General features: G+C 43.4%; 1 protein-coding gene across 7 annotated transcripts in view; it reads right to left on the reverse strand.

Annotated features, from left to right (window-relative positions):
- The window catches only part of ACTN1 (actinin alpha 1), an 86,309-nt gene that overhangs the window by 27,510 nt on the left and 35,420 nt on the right, over nt 1-23,379 (reverse strand). For all 7 annotated transcript variants that reach the window (XM_005479928.4, XM_005479927.4, XM_026793483.2 and 4 more), the window contains 5 exons: nt 18,165-18,279; nt 13,055-13,174; nt 5,985-6,071; nt 5,363-5,450; nt 4,384-4,462 (listed from right to left, as the gene is read on the reverse strand). In XM_005479928.4, the coding sequence (XP_005479985.1) occupies nt 4,384-4,462; nt 5,363-5,450; nt 5,985-6,071; nt 13,055-13,174; nt 18,165-18,279 (489 nt within the window). The remainder of the gene's footprint in view (nt 1-4,383; nt 4,463-5,362; nt 5,451-5,984; nt 6,072-13,054; nt 13,175-18,164; nt 18,280-23,379) is intronic.

Raw genomic sequence — 23,379 nt, forward strand, 5'->3', positions numbered from 1 at the left:
GCAAGGTAATGTTGCACAGGCACTCTGTGATGAAGCCAGCAGCTGCCACAGTATGACATAGTGTCAAATCCCTACACTCCTATAGAATGGTGACTACATCAGATATATCTACATCCATCTCTTCAGAGCTGAGCAGTGTATTTTTACTATTCTCCAGCTACAAGAAACCATCCTATGCCATGGAATTACAGGAACCACTTCAATTCCAACCTACTTGTCTTTTGTGCTTGGTGTAGAGAAGCCTCTGTGAACCCACAGCATAAGCAAAAGCCTTATCTGAGGAGGTGAGACTAGGTGGTATATCACCTACTTTGTTCACTGAGTGTAGACACGGCCCTAGCTTCATTTAGAGAGAAAAAAAATAACAGATTTTCTTTCACTCAAGTGCAGGAGCATGCAGAAATGCCAAGTGGCAGCTCCCCTGCCAGTCTTCCCCTAGTACATGTGCCTTTTTTTATTTCTGTAGAAATGTCATCACTGTGTAGCAAATTTGACCCCATGCTAACCGTGACCATCAGGGTTATTAACCATCAGAGTGTTTAGTATTAACACAAACCCCTCCTTAGCACAGACCCATCTGAACAAGCTGCATGAAGATCTGCCAGCCTCTCCTGGAGGAAAAGGAGGAGCAAATCTGTCCCTGCAGATAGCTTTCCTATCAGTTTGCAAGTAACAACACCAGGAGCACTCTTGCCAAAGGTTAAAAAGAAATTTTTGGCTGAAAGCTGGGAGAGGTTTCCTGATGGGAAAACTTACTGAGCTTGGGCAGTCCCAAAGGAAGGGCTGGAATTTTTAACGTGTGAGAAACTGGAGACTCACCTAGATAAAGCCAGCAGATTTCAACTTCAAATGCAGAAAGATGTGTGATCACAATATCTCTTAGGGAATGAAACTAAAGATAGCACTACTGAAAGCAAGCTGCTTAAGTCCAAGACTAGCTTGGAGACGAGCAGAGAGCTACACTCAAGCAAGACTCTGCTCCCAGCAGGAAAACCTTCACCCCTCACGAGCAGTGGAGCAGCTCATCCCAACAATGACACGTCTTCGTGCATGAGTTAGGGTTCCCTGGGGCTCTTCCAAGACTAGGGTCTCCAAGACTAGCCCTATGAAATTCCTCCCAATTCCACCACTTTCAGTTCCATCCTACTGTACACCAGCTAATCATTATTTCAAATCACCTGTTTCAGCTGATACCCTTGAAAAGGGGCAAGGTAATAAAGACTGGCCAGGCAGCTCCAAGCCTCACACTGAAGCACCACAGCTGCAGGCACACTTTAGGGACCCAAACACAGCAGATCAAACAAAAGACAAGCCACCTGTCCCCTGATTCCTTCCACAGCTGAAACACACACCCAGAAGAGCACTGACCCAGATGAGGCTGTGGAGGTGTCTTGGTTGCAATTCCATTTACATGAACATAGCAATGGCAGAGGCATGAAAAGGAACAATAACTTGCCAGACTCTAGCTGAGCTAGCCACAAGGAAATCTATAGCTTCACCATGGAGGAGGTATTTTGTCTTAGTGGTGGCAGACAGCAAACCTGCCCTAGAATGAGCCAACCTGGCTCATTCTCTGCTTTTGCTGACTAAAAATTATCACAGCTCTTCATCTTTCAACCCTAATTCATGCAGGGACTCCTCTCTTCCTCCAGCTATTTCCAAGTCCTTGCAGCACACAAGGTTGCCAAGGCAATTATTGCAATGTATCATAAAAAACATTATCTATTAACTAGCAATCAGGAAAAGAGATGGAGGGGAAGGAAAATTCAGAGAGAGCAAGCACTTATTGTATCTGCCAGAACTGAAGACACTAAGAAAGAAATCCAAAATGCATGTTTTCAGAAATATCTGCATATAACACAGCAGCACACAGACCACAGTTCTATACATACTGTGGTATATGAGGGGGTGTCAGAGCCAGCAGTCAATCACTGTCAACACTGACAGAAGTATCTTAGATGTAGCTCACAGCTGAGCTACAGTGAAGGTGAAAGGAGGAAGGGAAACCCCATCCTCTGCATACCTCTCACTTGCAGACCACGAGCTGAATCCCAAGACCTTATCCACAGTGAGCTGAATAATAGCAGACAGATCTGCACTAAATAGAAACTATCTAACCAATTAGCTGGGATGTCAGGCTATCACCAACACCAAGCTGGACTTGTCCCTGTTGTTTTGAGGCCTGGACTATACAAACAACTTCAGCTAGGCAGTGCCTGTATGCAGAAAAGAATTGTGCTTATTCCTAATATAGCTAGAATAGGAAAAATAGCCAGGAACAAACTCAATACAAAAGAGTGCTGACAAAAGAAGTTGCTAAATTTTGGGAAAACATGTGGCTTACACTGGCTGGCTACCTTTTGCAAGTACACACTGCCAATGCAGGCCTGTAGCCTAGACACAGCCCCAGTGACAGAGCAGAAAACACAAGCTGCAGAAGAATGCTGCCCAAACAAGAAGTACAGTGCAGAACTCTGGGCAGCTTGGACTGATTTCACCTCTTCATCTCATAGATTTCTGTGTATGTGTATACACAGAAACACACACAGCATTGCCAAAGGCACACACAACTGAGATGCCACTAATTGCTCCCTAGAGCTGGAAGAGAACTTGAGGTGGATCTCTAACCTACTATCCACTGCAATGGCTGTCTCTCAGCAGCCTCCTCTGTGTTTATATATACCTCAATTGGTTTCAAATATCTAGCATAAAAAAGGTTACCTTCCCTTCAGCACACATCAACTGCCATAGCTAAGGACTAGGCTCTTAACTTCCTCCCAGCTATTTGCTCAAGATTTCAGCTGTTGTAGAGTTCTCCAACATACATTTAATCTCACCTCTTTAGAGTAACTGAGGCAGAACAACAATAAAAATGATACAGAGAGTGTGAGAAGACTTCAGAAGGTCGGAGGGAACCAGATGAAGGACGAGATCAAAAGCAAGCAGAGATCAAAAGATGCTGGTTCCATTTAACCTTACTCCAAAAGTAAAAATCCCCTCTCGTGTACATGGAATTTGGCTAGAACAATCACACTATTTTTCACCCTAAAAAGCCTGCAGTCAATATCAACAAATAACTCACTTTCCTTCACTCTGTTTTTGCTTGGCTTTGGCCTAGGGCTTTGCTGGTAACAGAGTGCTCTGCAGCATTTACCTGCCTGGGTTTGTCAGGCACACAAATAATGCTTAGCTGCATTATTTTCCCAACATTAGGCACGGAAATGTTACTCTAATAATTCCTTTTCTTCTTGCTGCTGTTTGTGTAAACAGGCACAGTCTTCCCCCCTGTGCTGACTCCAGACACTAAAACTGATCAGAAAAACTGATTGCTCTGGAAGACAGTAAAGGTCTAAAAGGTTATTGAAAAGCAGATCAGGCATTGTACAATTTATGGACTCTGGGATGCTAATTTGATTAGGTCATTTACATTTTGCTCACTTGCATGGTGACCCAAGAGCCCAGGTCTACTGGTGATGGGCTTCAATGTTTATTTCCCTAGCTAACACCAAGCACACATGCACTTAACGTACACAGTCCAGCAGGAGACCTGATGGACAAGCTTTTTGTGTTAGCCCCAGCAATGGCACATGAATTATGCTCTTGGTGACATTTCATTATGCTCTTGGTGACATGGGCACAGATACAGTGAAAGTGGATCTCAGCAGACTGCAGGAATGCCAGTGGGACAAGAACCCAGTTTGATCTTCTATTGCACTGCTGGGTCAAGACACTGGGAGCAGCATAAACCACTAAGTGGTTATTGCAATCATCCATTCAACAATCTTGTCTCCAAACCACACAGGGAGTAAAATTTGGAGCAGCTTGGTATCATGCTACCAGAACAAGTATTTAAGTAAAATTGAGTTTTCTGACAAATGCTTTTTTGGCACCTGACACCTACATGCCAGGAGAAGCCCAGAAGCACTGCAGATGACTCAGTGCTAAGCTGGAAGCATGTGACAAGCGTCCAGTGAGGGCACACAAACCCTTCAATGAGCATTTTGAACACCAGAAAACTGGTTTCTTTCCAGCTCTCCACAGAAATGTTAAGCCTGATTTGACTCACTAGTCTGTGACATTAGCACAGAACCATTCTCACATTTGGTGTTACTGAGTTTGCCAGCTTTTGCTCATCAGCTGGGACTGGGGCACGTGTGCCTCATACCAGGCAGTCTGAAAGCAGGGAATCAGGCAGGAAGCTCATTAAGTTCACGCTTCACCAAGAAGCCTGAATGTACTGATTCACCCCTCCTTCCTTCCCCCCCAGTCCTGCAACTGCCAGCTTGTGCTGAAGTTCTCCAATTATGTTTATCAAGCTAATTCTTTTCCTTCTTTACTTCTAAGGTGCCAAGCATCTGCTCTGATAGACAAATGGATTTGTACCTTTCGTAGCTTGCCGTAGTCGATGAGCTCTGGACGGTGTCTATGAATTAAAGCACAGAAACCAAGGCCATCCTTCCAACTATGAGAAAAACACAAGAAAAAACAATGAACATTGCTCAGCCATGGAGACACACAGCAGTGAGCATGAGGGAAGGCACCAAGGCAGTGAGACACCTAATTCTGGTTTAGTTTCCACCTAAGAGTGCTTCTGTAAGTGCTGGGATTGAGAGATATCCTGTACGTGCATGAAACAGCAATGAAGATTCCTTTCAACCCCTACAAAAATCCATTGTGATTACAACTTGCCCATTGAGTTGGGACCTCTTTTTTGCAGTTCTCTGTGCTGAACCCTCTGTGAATGTCCTGTGCAGCACACGAGCTCGAGGTTGAAAAAGGGTGTAGACCCAAGCCATAAAGGAGGAACAAGGACATTCCTTAGGGAAAAGGCAGATGTCCCCAGCCAGCTGCACTGATGGCAGTTAAGCTTAGAAGTGCTTTACTTTGTATGGCTCATACAAGGCTCCAAGATGTGCTGGAGAAAACACTATTATGTAGAACCTTCACTGAACATCTGCAAGATTGGAAATATGAAAAGCAGAGCAAGAGAACCTCTTCTTCCTTCCCAGCTCTGCCATACTACAAAAGTTAGAAGGCAGTCCTTTTGTCATGGCTGCTAAAGCGTTCTGAGTTTTCACAGAGCAAAAGCTCTCTTGCTTAGCCCATGCCACAAATGCTGCTCTTGAAGGACTCAATGCCCTGAAGAACTTTATGAAAGGAGAGACTGTAACCTGAATGAGGTACTTGGATCCTCTTAGAACCTCTGCCTCCAGCTTCCTAGGCATCTCTCTGGACCACACTGTTATTTGTGTAATGTGCACATGCATTGTCATGGGAAGTCTGCCAGGAATATTGTTGAACATATTGAGAGGCATCGGAAAATAACACAGATTGTAAAACTAAGTTCTTGCCTGTAACTCACCTGATATGGAAGTTCTGGATGTTTACATTTTTGTAGGGGGCTGTCTTCCTCTGACACCATAACAAAAGTCCTTCTTTAGCAGATGTTTCTAGGGAAAGAAAGAAAAAAGGAAAGAAAACACATCAATTAACTAATTTTCTTAGAAAACAGGAGTCTCTGGAGCATATGCTAGAAAGCCATCACCAAATCCTCTTTGGTAGAGACTGCACTAAATTGTGCTTTATTAAATTTCACTTGTCAGAGAATTTCTTGTTTGGTAAAGTGTACTAGGATAGTTTTGTTACTATTATCTTCTTAATGAAGTTCAGTAATAAGGAGATAGCTTTTTGGAACTAGAGAGTCTTGTAGGACTCTTAAGTGATAAGTTTATTTTCAGGCTCAGTCATCCTTTTGAGCTACCCCTGAAATCTCTTGTAGGAGAAGCATCTGAAAAACTCATCTCACTGTGCTTGAGCTTGGCCATAAAAGTTCATGAGATGACAGGGCAGCTTGGGAAGGGTAGCTCCCAAGGATCCTTCAGTGACTTACTTAAGAGGGCATTTTGGGCCATTTAGGTGGCAATGCCATTTAGTTACTCCAGTTTTCCACTACTGAACAGTGTCAGGAAAGAACTAAAATTTACCTTCAACTGAGATATCCTGAATGGCAAAACGAAGGATGATGGTCCAAATCATTCCAAGGGTCATTTTAACATTGCCATCCACGATTTCTGTGGGGGGGAAAAAAAAGGTAGAAAGAGAAGAAATAGACAAAGTTGCAACTGCAAATCCTTGTAAAAAAGGAGCATTGGGGAACATTCCCTTTTGCATATGGAAGGAATGGAATTCCTGCTAAAAACTGGTTTTCCCTGCCTTCCCAGATGTTCTGCTGATAGGTACAGTACCCCATAATCAGATTTTGCAGGACAATACTGAGAGCAAAACAGACACAGATGATCCTAAAGATTGGGAATAAACACTGATTTAGATCAGTGTAATTCCCCACACAGGCCTAAAAGCACCTTCCTCAGGTATAATTACTATTACTTAGAAGTCAGAGAAGCCAAACTGGGAAAAGGAAAAGCCTTACTTCTCTTATCCCATATCTACTCCAAGTCACCTATAGAACTGCCCCAGCATAAACATACCAGAAGAACCAGTGACAATTCCCAGAGCAGATGAGCTCTGACAGCTGGTTTTGTCCTGTGAACAAGATACAACCAGGAAAACCATACACCATAAACATTTTGATTTCAAACAAGCCTAAATACATCAGACTTCCTGTACAGGACTTCCTTCAGTCATGTAATTGCCAAAGGACAATTTCTCAATGTCCACACATCCTGGTGGAAGAAGAACCAAGGACTCATGCTGACCAGTCAGCACAGAACATAACATAAACCATGACTGTGAGCAGACTGTGCTTTACTGCTCATTAGATTCCACAGCATAAATCAGCAAGGGTCAACAACTTGGAGGCTTTACGAGGCAACTGTGTGAGCTATGATCTGTTTAGGATGAAGGATCAAGGTCCTGAGAACAACAAGTGCTTGGGGCAATGCTGGCCCAGAAAGAAGCTTCCATCATGTATGGACTACAGCCAAACAGTGAGCAGATGGGTCTCAAGTACTGATCCTCAACATCTACAAAAATTCCACAGATATATATATATACCCACACACAGTTACAGAATTTACAGCCTTCACATTTTTTGGATAGTGAAACCAGCTGAGCTGTTTTCTCCTACTCATTCTCTGACAGGTCCCTGTATGGCAGGATCTTTCACAAATAAATGACAAATTACAAGAGTATTTTCAGTAAGAAAATGTTTGGAGGTAGAATAATTCAAGTCCTAAGAAGACTGTCAGGAACCATTTTTGTACTACTGTAGACTCCTCCATGCCACTTCTTTCATAAAGCTGCCCAGCACGAATTGGGCTCTGGGACAAGCCCAACTTGTGGTATAGGCAATTGACGCCTGTCTGGATAACGCCACAAAATTAACTATATTTTAATCTTTCCTTTTAAACTGTTAAAAAATTGCTTTTCTTCTTATGAAAAAAATTCAAAATGTGAACCTCATTGTATTCAAAACCAACATACCAGCAGTAAACACCCCAAAAACAGATTTTCAGAAATTGTGTCCAAATTCCTGAAAGCTTGTGATTTAGAGATACATGTCATGCAACTTGCAGTGTAAATCAGAATAATAAGCTCTACTGTCCTTTGACATACATCTGAATTAGTGATTTACAGATGCAGAAGACAGAAAGCAAGACATGCTACCTTGTTCTACTGCAGTAAAACTCTGTCTCTGCTCCTTTCTAAACTTCAGAGTACACTAAGATCTTTTATTGGGTCATCAGTTTGCCCAAAATTAAACAGCCAATAACTTTTCAGTTCAGTACAAAAAACATACAGTTATTTTGCTGGCATGAAAAAACTGTGTTTGCCTGTTGACGGTTTTCACCCAAATTAATTTTTTACAGACATTTTGAGGTCAGGGGGTTGTCTGCTAGGCTGATGCAAGAAAATGTCATATGATGGCAAGTGTATTCAGTTCTGTACTTTTTGTATTCTTCATCCCTCCAGTAAAGCACTGCAATCAAGAAGGTGAATCCTTGCTATTCTTACAAATACCTGAGATACTGCAGCTAAAATATACAAGACAGTATCTGTATTTTCAGCTTGTTTGTTTTGTTAATGTGATTGATAATCACTGGGATCTTCAAAAATCAAAAAACCCAGTGCTTGTAAAACCCCCAACAGTTGGCAGGACCCTTCTAGGATATATTTAAGACCTGAAACTAAATGGAGCTCTTTAATGGGCTTGATTAAAATCTGATGACAATACTTTAATGCTGAAAATGCTTCATGAATAGTAATAAATCAATCAGTGAGCTGAAACAGGTAATTAATATTACTGCTCCATGGATTTAAATTGGAAATAAAGGTCCAGACACTTACATAAAACTGACAGTGTAAAGTTGCTAACATCGCGTAAGAACTCAGCACTACGTTCTGGTCACATTCTAAAATTCTGGTTTTATAAAGTCAGCTGGTGGAATTAACATGGAAGCATCCCTTCTTTCCCAGTGCTCTTCAAAGCAAAACCCATTTAAAAAGAAAGATGTGCTCCCTGTTCCCATATCTGATTATTCTTTAGCAGTGCACCCAAACAAAGCTGTTGTGGAGGAAATCCAGAATGTTTCTACCACTTCATCTCTACATGTCATTTTACTTTACACAGTGCCACCATGTACCAAGCAGATACTGATGTCAGTGAGATTAGCGAGTGATCCATCCCAGGATACACATTTAACAAGCTACACAATCCTCTATCTTTTTTTTTTGTTGTTGTTGTTGCTCTTTGAAATAGACTTGACAAAATGGTTATTATTTATTAGAAGCAGGCAAGCATTTTTCATTTCTAGTGCTAAAAATCCTCTCCTGGAAACCTGGTTACAAAGTCAACCCGACTGATCAGAAGACTCTATGCTCTTTGGCCCTCACTCTCTTGGTCTTCCATCCCAGCACTCCCTACTGCCAACCTCCTTTTCCTTCAGAATTCACCACCCTGCATCTGCTGCCAGTCTTTTTCTAGTATAGTAGGATAGGCCAAGAAACAAAAGCAAAAAACATGGCTGCAAAACAGGTTTGCATGGAGCTTTCTGCTTCCTGGTGATGAAGAAAAAGAAACTCCACAAGGATTGTTAAAAAGTTGAGTACAACACTATAAAGCTAGAACAATCTAATGTCTAATTAAAGACAGTACGCTTGGTCCCTGCTGATATAAGGAAGACTCAGTAATGTGAGAGCAGTTCACGTATTAAAAGGCTTGTAATCAGACAGTATTTTCTAAAAGCCTGACTCTGCTTTCCAAGTGCTCTTTCTAGGCAGGGCCTCTGCAAGCACTGTGTGCACTTCAGCACCAGCAGCTGTTGCAGGAACAGCAGCACAAGCACATGTTATCAATGTGATTTACATTCAACTTGAGGGTTGATCAGTTGCTGGCTAAAGCTGGTGAAGCATCTGCATCCACTAGAGGGAAATTTTTTGCACCAGTGAATATGCTTTCACTCAGCTTCTATCACTGCACCAAGTACCAAGCAGGCAAGAACTACAGTACTGTTGGCCACAGAGATGTGCCTTTTGAAATGCCACCACCTCTTTTAAACGCATGAACTCATTTTGAAAAATGCAAAAATTATTAAGCTTCCTTTCCTGCCACGGATAGTTAGAAGCAGAATCAGCAACACAGAGACTGTTACCCCCTCCTAGATACTTCTGAGCTGTCCATGAGAGCAGAGCCTTTGGTTACCCCATGGAGAGAAGTTGCAGGGCATGAACAACTGGCAGGGTAGCATTATGATCTGGGAATTGGAGACCTAGAACAACAATGGTGACAACAAAAAGGCTGCTCTGCATTTTGTTTGTCAAACAAATGTCAAATACGCGGACAACTATCCATGTCCCTGTCTTCAGAAAGCATGTTGCTCCTGATAGTCCTGTCAGATTTAGGACAGACAGCTGGCATTGTTAGTGAGGGTGTAGCTCTCAAGTCTCCAACAGAGTGGACAGGACACAGGGACAAATAAACGCTATGCTTCACTCACTGACATAGGGAGACCCTATCTTCCCCTTTTTTAACAGTGAAATAAATGTATCCTTGCACTGCCTGGTGCTTCAGTAGGTGTTTTACTCAGACGGGACTTTTGCAATCACTGAAATCCCTCAGCTTTACTTCTCCTTTTAATTGTGCAGGTGAGAATAGGGGTCAGTTCACCCAAAGTTATTTGTATGTTCAAGTAAATAAGATCTGTTTAAGAAAACAGCAACCTTCTATGTAGATTTTAGTAAAAATAAACCAGTCCTAGGGTGACATACTTGACCTATTCAGCTTGTTAAAGCCCAGGAGCATTTGACATGAATATGGAATCTACTACAGCAAAAGAAGGCTCCTGAGGTGTCAGATGACACTGAGATTTAAAAGCAGATGAAAACCATTTGGCTAGAGTCTTCCTTTATCCAGATTACACAGATCTGCTGTATGCCACAAGATACTTCGATTCTACACACATACTTTGGCTAACAAAATGCTTAGATTAAAACAAAACAAAACCAAACCCCTTAAAAAACCAGGACATTGATGGCCAATATGTACAGAGATCTACAGCTGGACTGCAGATCCTTCACACAGGACCTTGCTGCCCAGCCAACACACAGAGATGGAACAAGCCCCTGAGGTAAGGAGTGTGCTCCCTCAGCCACTACCACCACTCTGCTGCTGCATGCTGGTTTGCTTCTCTGGGAGAAAAGCTCCCTAGAAAACCTTCTACATCAGTCCAACCTGACCACAGCATCTACAGCTCATTGCTTGGTGCAGAATTATTACCAGCTCTTTGGCTGGCAGACCTTCTACCTTGCTGCTACATGATGTCTTTTGAAAGTCTCAAGCAAGTCCCTAAAATTCATGCTTCAGAAAGGTTCATAATCCCTTTCATGGACAGAATAAACTTCCGTGCTGTCCAAAGTAAATTCCATTTTTACAGCTGATGTGCAGTTTACTGCCCAGCAAGCCCCTGACAGGCTGGGCAGAAGTCCCTGCAGCAGGCTGTGCTCCTTGGTGACAAGCAGAGTGGCCTGCGCTCACTCTGTGTGCAAGGGCAGGCACTGGGATGGGCAAACCCATGCTGTGACCACACTCACATGGCCTGAGAGGCATCACAGCACAGGCCCAAGCACTCTGTATAAAAATCAGAACTAACCTTAGGCTAAACTGCAGTGCCTTGGCACCTTTGGTAGTTTAAAGAAAGCCCCATGTATTGTCCATATAGCTGCATAGGCACCAGGACAAAGGAAAGCCCGGAAACATTTGGCAGGGGAGTTCAAGATCACTATTCAGACTGATATGGATCATACTTCTGTCACAAAATGGCACTTCACAGCCTGTTTCTGAACAGGGTAACTGCTGTCAGTCCATACTGAATAAGTGGGCCCTGGTGATCTTTGGTCACAGATCACTTGACTTGCAAATGACTTCTAAGGGCTGTGAGATGCAGTCACAGCTGACTCAGGAACAGGACTCAGGAGATGAAAAAAATAAATCCCTCAGAAGATGATGAAAAGAAACAAGTGCCAGGGAGAACAGATTCAGAAGGAGAAAAAAGAGGGGGGGGATTTAGGAAGAAAGAAAGATAGGGTTACCTATACTCTGGGAAATTTTAAGGAGCCATTTAAGGTAGACCACCTCTAGGTGCAGATCCAGCTTCCAGTTTTCCAGTCTGAAAAGGGTCCAATACAGATATGGACTATTGTATCAGACACTGCATGCATCAGTCCTTTTGTAAAGGCACAAAATGACCTCAGATGTGTATTTGTGTTCCATAAACCATACTCACAGCCAACAACAGCCTCAGGTTTCTACTGCTGAAAAAGCTGAGAAATTTGAAGGAAAGTTTTGCATGCACAAATCAGTATAATTCAGCCATTGACCTCTTGTATTTTGCTCTTCAGTACCAAGACAGTGAAGAGGCATCTGCCATGTCCCTGACATTAGTTCCAAGTTATTCCAAAGTCTCCATAAGTTAAAGCAGTGTGCTGAGGTAATCTGCCTGATATGACATGGAACAAATGAACCACAGGATGGGTGCAGGTCTTGGTGATGCCCCAAGAGAATGTTTGAAAATTCAGAACTGGGGACAGTATGCCAAGACTTCACTGACCTCATGAGCTGCGAACAGGCAGAGCTCAGCCCTGAAGCCCCAGGACTCTCCCAAAGAAGGAATACACATCCAGAACTGTATCATGGGCTCATTTCCTGGCTGTGTCATGAGTTTCCCTAGAGAAACCAAGTATTTCCATCTGCAAGGTGGAGATAACAAACCTCCCTCATTTTCCACGGTCACTGTAAAGACAAACCTAGAAACATCTCAGAAGCAGAGTATCTCCACAGCAACAATGACAACCTGAATCCATAGGAAGAACTTACAAACAGATCCAGAACAGAGAAAAGTGCCATGAAAACCTGTAAGCCCTTCTGGAACTTGGGTGACATATCTGTGAAACATCCACCACCTCTGCTAAAAAGACAAAAATCCTACACAGCTGCCTGGCTTCTGCATGGTCTGCAAGTTCTTGAGGGCATCCCAGAGGCTGCCCACACTGGTCTCAATACAGTGATAAAGGCTAAAGGCTTCCAGCCAGAGCATCCAGCTACGTAGGGTGCACAACCAGAAGCCTGGAAGCCATGAAAACTGGAACCTATGGGGTCCTTGTCCTATCTTGGGGACTGCACTTGGCTTTGACCCATGCAATGTCCTCCAGCAAGGGATCCTTCTCCAGCACCTCTGAAACAAGCTAAATACAAATAGTTGCTATGCTTCAATTCAGAGTTTTCTTAATTGGAGAAAGAAATATCTCAATTAATTTGTTTCTGCCATTGCTCAAAGTTTTCCTTAATTCATGAGAGTCAGGAGAAAAGCAGGATGACCTGACCAATAATCCCAAATGGAAATCAGGTTTGGCAGCCTGGTGTGAAGCCCAGATCTAAATCCAGAGTAAAAGCCTACTATATCCCATTTTTAACTCAATTGTTTATTCTGCAAGAACACAGTAGGGCTAGGGAGGTGCAAAGGGAAATGACATGCTGCTATGAAAGAAAGGCAAGGGCTAAGCACAGCTTGGGCTCAGAAAAATCAGATGGTTCCTTTACCTTCTGCTCCAATGGATACTAGCTTGACTCCTTTGCTGGCAATGAAATCCAAGGCCTTGTTCACATTGGATATTTTGTGCACTCGCATTTTGCCTCTTTCAGGCTTCGCCAGACGTTCTCCTAGTAAGAAAAGAGGCAAAAAAATAGTATTAGAAAACAATTCTGAACCTGCTCTTCCTTGGTGCATGTTTCCTGTGCTGTTGCTCCCAGTGCTCAGCCTGGCAGAGAGACTTCCCTGCATCCCTTCAGGACAGCCATACTCACCATTTTAAGCACCCCAGAAAAAATCAGACAGAAAAGTATCTTTTTGATGCATCCCAGGTAAGTAACACAGAACCTGTCCTTTTCAGAGGACGTCTGCATCAGAGAGGAAAAAATCTGTTAAATCTCCACCGAGTTTGGCAATGGAACCAACCTCCTCTAGCCACAGATAACGAGGCCTGGAAAGAGCACAAACTCCCCCCCCTACAAAGACAGGTGAGGAGCTCTCCTCCAGCATTTGCAACACCCAACTTACACAGCAAATCTCTCCTTGGAACTATCTATAGTCAGCTATGAGGGACATCTTGTACCTTGCCTTTTCTCTCCCCCAGCCAAGATTCAGACCTCTTATCTCTCTAGTCTCTCCACTGAATGGCCAAAACTGCCTGAAGCAGGAAATAAAATTACTTCTTTGGCAACGTGGCTTTAAAACTGTAAGGACTGTCACATCAACTCCTTTTCTTTAAGTCTGATGTATTTCTAGCTCTATACTAGGTCTTTTACACAAGTGCATTTTAAATGTTTATACTGAGGCACAAAGAAGGAAGCAGCCTAGAACAGGTTAATCTCTGACACAAATCAGTCTTAGGATAACACCCAGCTCCTGACTGCAACAAAGCTGGTAGATTTGGAAAAGCACTTTCCAACCTTATTTATTTAAAAGAGGTACATTAAGTGCAATCATGTCCTTCTTGATAGACTGCCTGTAACTACAGTCTGCTCTTATTAACAATAACCCAAACATTTAGAGTAAGCAAATTAAAGCTTGGACAGGTGGACCTTCCAAAGAAACCTCTATCAGGAATATAATTAGATGGGATTTCAGGAACTACCTGTATATGACAACATTAGAAGTGAACATCCACTTCCAGATCACAAGCTCCAGAATGCAAAAACAATCTAAAGAAAACCTAAGCTGGTTTTGTACTTAAAAAAGGTAAAATTAAAAGGAGATCAAATGGGCAAGTCTAGGCAAGCCACTTGACCTATTCAGTTCCAAAAGTCTCCTGCTACATCTTGAACTGAATTTTTAAGTCAATGTAAGCTGACTCAAACACTTTTTTTTTTTGAGGTTTAAGTGTGAGAAAGAAAAGCACTTGGCTTGTTTCCTAACAGAGGTGTGAAGAAAAGCTAAAGCAGAGAAGAAAATACTATCTCCATAACAATGCCATCTAAAGGAAAAATGTCTGGAAATTACAATCCTTTAAAAGTGTTTCAGTGGTTACTGTAAACTGGTGCCATTACCTCTCACACTAAAGCATAAAACTAGATTCATTTTTAAAAGAAAACACTGATGTCTGACAATTTAAGTAAAAAGATGTATTTTATGGTACTGCCTCCTTCCTAGGATTAAAAGAAAGCCTGAATTCTTTTGCTTTAATGGAACCTCAAGTACATGCCACAGCAGACTGCTTTATTTTTCCACTTGGATAATGCTAGTCATTCTGAAAAAAAGCCGAAGCATTTTTGTGACAGTTATTTGCAACAGTTTCACAATGACATTTTCATGTATAATTTTACAATAAACTTAAGCAGTCTTATGCAGCCAAATGTCAACAAATGGGCTGAGCCAGCTAAAACTTCCTTCAGTTCAACGTGACTGTAAACTAGCCTTGCAAAAAGAAAAATAAAGACAAGTGATTACGTTTCAGCTGGGACAGCAAGCTGATCCAATTCACCTCGTGGCCCATGTGCAATGCAGGTGCAGTGGAGAGCATCTGACCTGCCCTCCCTGGGGCTGGGGAGAGCAGGATTGCTCTTCCTGACAGCCATGAGATCCCCAAGTCACTGATGGTGACAGCAAACCTCTCTCAGATTCTAATCCTTTCTCTGTGAACTTTTTTAGCTTTCAAAACCCAATGACCATTTCCCTCAGACTTGGACTTCATTAGAGACTTAGATTTTCAGAAAAAAGCATCATTTGGTTCCATGCCATACATTACTAATGATGTGGACTGTTAAAAGGAAGCTGGCTGGAAATATGTTCTACCTTGAGCTACTGGCATCACTGGCTTTATTTCTCAGTACTTCTCCTAGCTGACAAAAGGAAAATGGTCTACTACTTGCTTCCATTCTGATTCTCATGTAGTAGCCCAAGGCAGTGCTGTAAAAGCCAAGCAACGCAAGGATGTGTTGGCATAGAAGTTGTTCCCTGCAAATTTGTTCAGGGAAAATTTCAATTAGTGACTCTATCTGTTTGAAGGGAGGAAAAGTACCTTACAACTTTATTTTAAAAGCACTAAATGTAAATTCAGCCTTTATCCGTCTTTTATTATTTCTAAAATGGCTTTATCAGGGGAAGGAAATATATATGGTGAAAAAAGAAAGTGTATCCTTTGGGGCAGGGGGTTGCAGTTGTTACTTCCAGCCACAGAGGCCAATCAGAGAGGACCTGCAATGAGGCATCCCAGGAGAGTCCATGGAACTTCCCCTGCTGTACAGTGACTGGGAACAAGGGGCTCTTGTGGGGCTGAAAGGGGACCTGTCAGCAGCACAGCTCACCAGAAGGTACCACACTGAGTAAAACTGAAGCACTCAGACCATCATTGCTTCCCATACTTTGGGAAACTGCACTAGATGGGAAAACTGCTTCCTACTTGCCCCAGATACCTGGCACCAATGTGTTCCCAAGGACACCTGTGAGGATCTCCCTCCCTGAAACAGGTTTCCCACAGTCCCAGTGCAGTCTCTCTTCCACCCCGGGGTGTGAGGAAGCTTCCCTGCTGAGGCTCCATCCCTCCTGCCTCAGCAGAGTGCAGCAGGCACCCTGCAGCAGGGGCAGAGGGAGGGAGGGAGATAGTGCTTCCGGCCAGGTGGAGGAGGCACTCAGCTCCACAGGGCTCTCAGCCAAGCTGACCCAGCACTCTCATGGCTGAAAGCTCTTACAGCCTCCTACTCTGGGTTAGAGGAGATCAGCTGGACACAGAGTAACCCTGCCCATGCCAAACTCCCATCAGCAGTCCCCCAAAGTATGTGAAGAGGAAAGTGTGAGCCAAGAGCTGAAAGGAAAGGCCAGAAGCTGGAACTGGAGGGCTAACAGCCACCCAGAGACTCACCATTTTGCCAGATGATGAGTGGCCATGGCAAAAACATACAGGTGAGCCCTTGCCAAACATCAGGGGACTCCTGACCCTCATACACTGCTCCCCATATGAGCTGCTACTGCCCCAGCTATGGACTGAAGGGGTTGTTAGAGGAGCTGGCAGCTGGAAGCAGGCTCTGCATGAGCAGGGGGGCTCACAATGGACAAGGGAACTGCAGTGATGGAAGTGAAATGAGGAAAACATGTGCTGTATTTCTATTTTTTTGCCACTGTACTTAGGAGAGCTGCACTGTAGCTTCTGCTGCCTCTAGAGAGAGGATGCTCAGTCTTAAGAGTGTGAAGGACCACGGCCTCTGGTGGGATGCAGTCCCCAGCTGTCCCCCACACCTGTGCCCCTGGTCATGCAGCTGCAGGCACAGAGCCACTCTGCACTGGGACAGGGACATGCCATGCCCGTGACACTGCAATTGGAAGCCACTGGCTTCTTCTCAAACAGAGGGGGATCTGACAGGCCTTGCCAGAGAGTTACCAAAGGGACAACAGCAGAGGAAGAGTGGGAGATGATGCAAGGAAATGAAGCAGCATGAGATACAAGATCCCTGCTTTAGCACCAAGCCTCATCAGCCTTCTCCTACACATCCTTCTCTCCCCTGTCTTCCAATCCAGCCATTAGAAGCTCAGCCCTCAAGGCCCATCTGCCCCAGGGTCCTCTCTGAGGGAACATAAATACAGAAAATACACTAACAGGACTCTGCCACCTCATTTCTTACAAGCACTGCAGAAACAATGTGCACACTGCAAAGTTTTGATAGTGTTTCAAACTCAGATCCCTCCAAACCACCAGCATGGGCAAACTCCCTTAGATTTCATTCTATATTCATAACTTCTTGAAAAACACTGACAATAAACTGACAGAATCTTTTACATAAAATGGAAAAAGGGAAGGTAAGGAAAGAAAAGGGACATAGGACAAACTGTCTGAGTGCTACTATCATGGCCCTTTAATTGAAAAATATACCAAGGTCAGGAATTCAAGTCACTGGATTGCTGTAACTGGCTCAAAAGCCATCAAAACAAAGTCTGTGAGCTGGGGTGAACAATCCCAGTTTGATAAATACAGTCTTGCCTTCCTTCAATCCCTCCTACAACACTTTACTAAGGTATTTATTTCATGAGCACATCAAAAGGGATTACTGCTTACATGAAATAATCCCTGAGAGATATCTGTCTAGTAGTGGGACAATTGTGACACAGAATAAAAACAAATCTGACCTAACTTGTTCATGTCCCTGCTTTTATTTCAGAGAGATTTTGCTTTTCTTTGGGATTTTTTTTCCCCATGAAGGTTTGAGCATTAAGATCAGATTGAAACTAGAATGGAAAAACTTGAGTCATGGCTGAAACTGAATGACACAGAAGATTTACTGGTTTGACTCCCTTCTTCCAGTAACTTCTATCATACTCCCACTGCCATGATCTCTTAGTGCAACATTCCCACACTTCCCAGAGCTGCTTCATCAGCCCTGCCAAGCAGTAAGAGCCCTGCCTGGATCTTCACAGGAGGCTGCGCATTCCTGACAGGCAGAGAAAAGCCAAGAAGCCAGAGCAGGAATGCAATAGGCAGCCTGCACAGGCCATGAGCTTTGGAGCACATTCCAAAATGGCCAGTGCTGGAGACATATATTTGTAGGGAGAAATTTGTTCCGAATCAGGAAGCAGCTGTTCTTCCATTCCAGCAAAAACTGCAGCATTACAGCCCTTGCAATCAGCATCCTGCACGGCAGCACCACACAGAACCTCTCTCACCTGAAATGACTTCCAGAAGTAACATGAGTTTAAGACCATCCCTGAAATCTTCCTCTATGTTCTCAATCTGCGTCCCAGCCTTGCGGAGGTGAGAATTACACCATGCTGTAAATGTCTAAAACACAGAAAAGGAAAGGGGGAAAAAAAAGGCAGTCAGTAATCTTCCCACAAACCAAACAACAGTTCCCAACCAAATCAGTGCTGTTAAGTACCATGACAAACGCTCATTAAGTTCTCATCTCTCCAACCGATGTCCCTGTGGAGCACAAGCATTTGCACCTCTAAATACCCAAAGAAGATGCAGGATGTTTCTGTAGCAGAGGGAATCTGAGAGTCATTTCACAGCTCCAGCACATCTGATGTTCTGGAGAGGCTTCTCATTTTCTGTTTGGCTTAGAATACCTTGAAAGCAATTTTTAAGCATGCTAAGTGCCCAAATTGCTGAAGACTTCCAGTGGTATTAGATAGCACATACTAACATGAAGAACAGAGAACAGCATTCCAGATGATCTTGTCTCTAGAGAGGTGCTTGGGAGAAAAAAAGAACCATTCTTCAACCACTCTGATCTACTCCACCCCCAGCAACCCTTAGACACTGAAGCAGAGCCTGCTGAGCTCCTCAGGCACATAAATCACATCCCAGTAGTGTCTGTCCCGCTGCCTCCATTATCCCTGACTAACTGCTAAGCAGACCTCCTTTTCCTGTGATCATCCCACCTTCCCCCCCCATCACATACATGGGGGAGTAAATACTTTCTGAATGAGGATAATATCACCCATCTCAGCAGAAGTTGCAGGTCCTAGAAAGGATATAGGTAACCATTATTAGTGACACTACTCTCTAGCACAGCCCCAAACTTCCACTACTTGAGAGCCTCTGGCATAAGCACCATTGCAGCCATCTCAAAAATGAAATCACAGCCACTCTGTAATTAGTGATACCATGCACCACCACTGGAATAACAATCCGAGTCTGAAGTGCAGGACAGACGGAGGCCCAAAGTACAATACAGCCAGTACTATGCAGGCTAAACAAAACTCTTTTTTGAAAGCACCTTCTGACTTCAGCTAGTCAAGACAAAAGTATCTCTCACGTGAGAGAAATTAATTTCACCAAAACAGATGACAACACATTTTTTGTGGTTACAATCTGTAAGCCCATGCTCTGAACAATGGGCAAGTGGGGCAGACAGAGGAGAGACCATCTCTTCTTCCAAGAGATGTGACAGGAGTTATCTCAAAAGAGTACCATGTGAACTAGTCTGAAAAATTTCATGATCAAAGCACAAGGAGCAAATATATAACATCTCAGACACTTCTGTGTGGCACAGACTTAGATAGGTGAATCAAAGAGCTGAATCTCATCTGAACGTGCAGAAGCTGACACAAAACTACTGTTTGAAGAGTAAATGGTAGCAACCAGGAAGACAAGTTTGTTCGAGTGCTAATTAATGTGTTTCCCAGTGTTTGAATAGCAGACCAAGTAAACCCTTTCCTTTGTACAACCTGATAACCCCTCTATCACTCTCTAAATAGAAGTCTGAGGCTACTCAAAAATGAATGTATCCAAAAGCTCAGTGCTACCACAAGGAAAGTCTTCCCTCCCTCTCCCAGATGTGGTCCTGGAGACAATTCAACTCACTGACCCAGCAAAGAAAATTGTTTACTTTCTTAAGGCTGGTCTTCTGCTCAGTAGTGCATGGAGGCAGTTCAGCAGAATTTTAACAAGCCTCTACAAAAAAAAAATTGGGCACACAAGGGCCAAGCAGGAGGGTGGAGTGGACCACAGCAGTCATGCCATTTTAAGCTGCTGGGGAACCACAGAAGGAAGAACTCACTTAATACTGAATCACAGCACAGCAAAAATTTAGAAAGGCTTTACTACTTATGCCATGCATGGGATTTCAAAAGAAAGATTACTCCAAATGACAACAGGATTGTTCTTCATTGTCTGAAAGCTGGGCTTTCACTACTAACCTGCTCTCATTTGAGTTCACCAGACCACAAATAGCGTGGCAGAATCTTTCCTTTGAAAAAGCACTGCTCAACAGCTGCCAAGCCTTCCACTGCTGTGCTTTGGCCTTATTCTCCACTGGGACTGTGGAATGGGGCAGGACAACAGCACAGCTGTAAATACTTTTATGGCAATGGCCCTTTGGACAGATGCATGCATTGTGAAAGTCTGGGATCTCTTTTTTCAAAATGGCCTGGTTTCCTCCCAGATTTGGAAGCTTGGAAAAAAGAAGAGTAAGTAATTAAGCACCTTTCATTGCTTTTTATTGTTAATCCCCTGAGAAGAAAAAAAGGTGGTGGGTTTTTTTGTGATGTTTTTGGGGTTTTTGTGGGTTTTTTGGAATAAGAGTGGTTTTATTTGGAAAAGGGCCCTGTATCCTGAAGTACATCCTTTTGGTGCTATTTTCTTCATTCTACTACTTGAGCTGTATTACAAAAAGAGAGGTTAATTTATTTGGCTCCCTTTTGCAGCCAGGCTACTTCACTCTTCCAGAAAAGGCAATGAGAGCAGAGATGCTTTCAAATGCTATACCATCATCATCGTATGTCAAAGTATGAGAGTAAGTTTTGTCAGAAAAGTTGTGGATGTCCATGAACCTCCTTCTCATATCTGGACAAAATACCTTGAGCTAGCATCTGGACCTGGGTGACATTACAGAATTCATGTTGATTTGAGGAGGAACCCCGAGAGCTAACTCACAGGCCACAAGGCTGCGCTTTTAGTTCTTGTCTGACTTCTCTGAAGTAATTTCAGTTTTGTTCTCCATCAGCCCAAAGCAGATCAGAAATCTCTGCTTTAAATCACTGATAATTCCAATGGAGCGCTACAGGGCATCTCTCTGCACAGTTTGAGGGGGGAAGAGAGTCACCAATTCTACACTTCAAAGAAACATAGATTAAGTTAAACGCAAACCACAAATCTCCTAAACTTTGCTTTATTAATAAGCCTGGCAGAATAACTAGATCAGTGAGAGTATTTTTATTGCTGCAAGAGTCGCCTAGGGCTTGATAGGAAACAAAATCCCAGAGCCAGCACCAACTTCTCAGCTGGAACCATCTCCATCTTATCATGGCCTCAGACAGTCTGAGTGACACAATCCCACAGAACACTGCCATTAGCCATGAGTGGCAGAACGGACACTTCAGCTTCTCAAGAACATGGACCATGAAGAGTGAATAGATGGAGCACAGACAGTTTCCATGAGACTGTTCCCAGATGCACAAACATTTTCTCAAAGCATCTTAAGGTCCCACGGGAATTCCAACGAGCATAATACAACAAGCAGCACAATAGCATATGTGAACAGCAACAACCAGCATCCCAGTGTGGATGCATTAGGCCATTTTAAAAGAAAGCAGGATTATGAACGTATTTAATAACTGCAGCGGGACTCACAAACTCTATTCACCACAGATCAACCCAGAACAAAATCTATCAAAACATAATCTTCAGAAAATAGCTTTATGTTGCATTTGCTGTACATACTGCAGAGGGGTAAAACACCTTCTTACTTCAAAGCAGTAAACCAGAAAGAGATCTGACAGATAGGAGAAGCCTGGAGAAATCAGAAAAGCAAAGGGAAGCAAGAGAAGGGAGAGCTGAAATTTTTGCTGTCCACTGAGTCTTGCAATCCTGGCAGTCTTGTTTAGAGCCATTTTTACTGACTTGGCTTCATGCATCTGCACAGGATCCTTTTCGTTATTCTAGGAAACCTCCTGAAACCTCCCACTCACCCCAGCCACCTTCTGGGCAGCACAGCCGCTCCTCCCCACGCCTTGAGTCACAGCTACCAGCGGCAACTGGCTCGGTGGCAGCTAAGCCCTGCTGTGCTGCCTGGCACCAGCAAACAAGTTCTCAAAAGGGGAAAGGGCTGTCAAAAGCAGCCAGCCACCTTTCTGGTACAGGCCTGGCCCTGGGAGCAGTGAGGTAAGGAAAAAAACACAAAAAACCACCACGCCTGCATTTGTTGTGGTGAGGTAACTTGCACCCAGTTCAGAGGGCAAAAATACACTGCCAGGCAAGAAGCTGCTCAGAAACAGCAGAGGTTCTTCCTTGCTCTTTGCAGACACTGAGTCTGGAGATTATTCTCCTGCTTACTTCTAGCTCCCTGTCCCAAAGACAAGAAAACAAATAGTCTGTTAACATTGAGGCTTATGGAAGTTTTAGAGCTGGAAAACTACTTACTGTTAAATGATAGCACAGAAACCTCACACCATAAATTTTCTGTGGCAACTGCACAAGAGGTGCAAACAGAGCTGTGTTTTTTGGCCCTTGGATCTTTCCATATATTGTACTTGCAATTTTATTTTTGGACACAACAGATTGCCAAGATACCCCTGCAGGTTTGCCTCTTGTTCACTATGGAAGATGTCTGCTGAAGGAGCACATGTGTTTGCAAGTACATGGATGCATTTCTCATCAGTGCTCTCTGGACTCCTTGCTCCTATCTAGCTATGATTCGTAGCTTTTCAGGTTTGTGGTTTTGGGATTTTTTTCCTTTTTTACATCCCAGCCTAAGCAAGATCCCTGACAACAAGATCAACTCTTGCTATTTGGCTGCTGGGTCCTGCACGAACAATAGCACATTGGTATTCTACCACAATACAACCTGTCAGATAACAAAAAGAATAACAAATATCGAAAGTAAGCAAATATGATTAACTGTTCCGCTGCCTCAGTATATTTACTGCTAGGGTATCCTCTGCAAGGCTACCTGTACACCTATTTTAATAGTCATGCACACCCTTTTTCTTGACACAACATGAGAAGTCCTTGCTTCTTCACTGTATTAACCCTTTCCTAGTCACGAGCTAGTTAAAACAACAGCCAGATGATAGCTAGCCCTGCAACCAAAACTCTAATGAGACAACATCTTCAGCTAGATCCTTCCAGGTGTCTCTCAGTCCTGCCAACTGCAAACCTACCACTTGTGCATGTACACATGCACTCTCTGGTATTCTCTGCACTTCCCCAACATTTGCTTTTGTTCCTGAAAGCCAATAACCTTTCCCCTCCACACTTATTTCCAATCTGAGTACCTTTCTGGTACCAAAGTGGCTCAGGTAGAAATCCTGAAACCTAGGGAAGCAGGACAGTAAGTGAACATTTTGAAGTTTAAAGAATGTTTCTTCCCCCAAAAGCAGCAGCACCAATACCACTTGGAGCAAATCTAGAGAGCTCTTTGCTGAAAGAAGGCAGTCA

This window comes from Zonotrichia albicollis, chromosome 6, assembly GCF_047830755.1.
Source record: "Zonotrichia albicollis isolate bZonAlb1 chromosome 6, bZonAlb1.hap1, whole genome shotgun sequence".
NCBI lineage: Eukaryota > Metazoa > Chordata > Aves > Passeriformes > Passerellidae > Zonotrichia > Zonotrichia albicollis.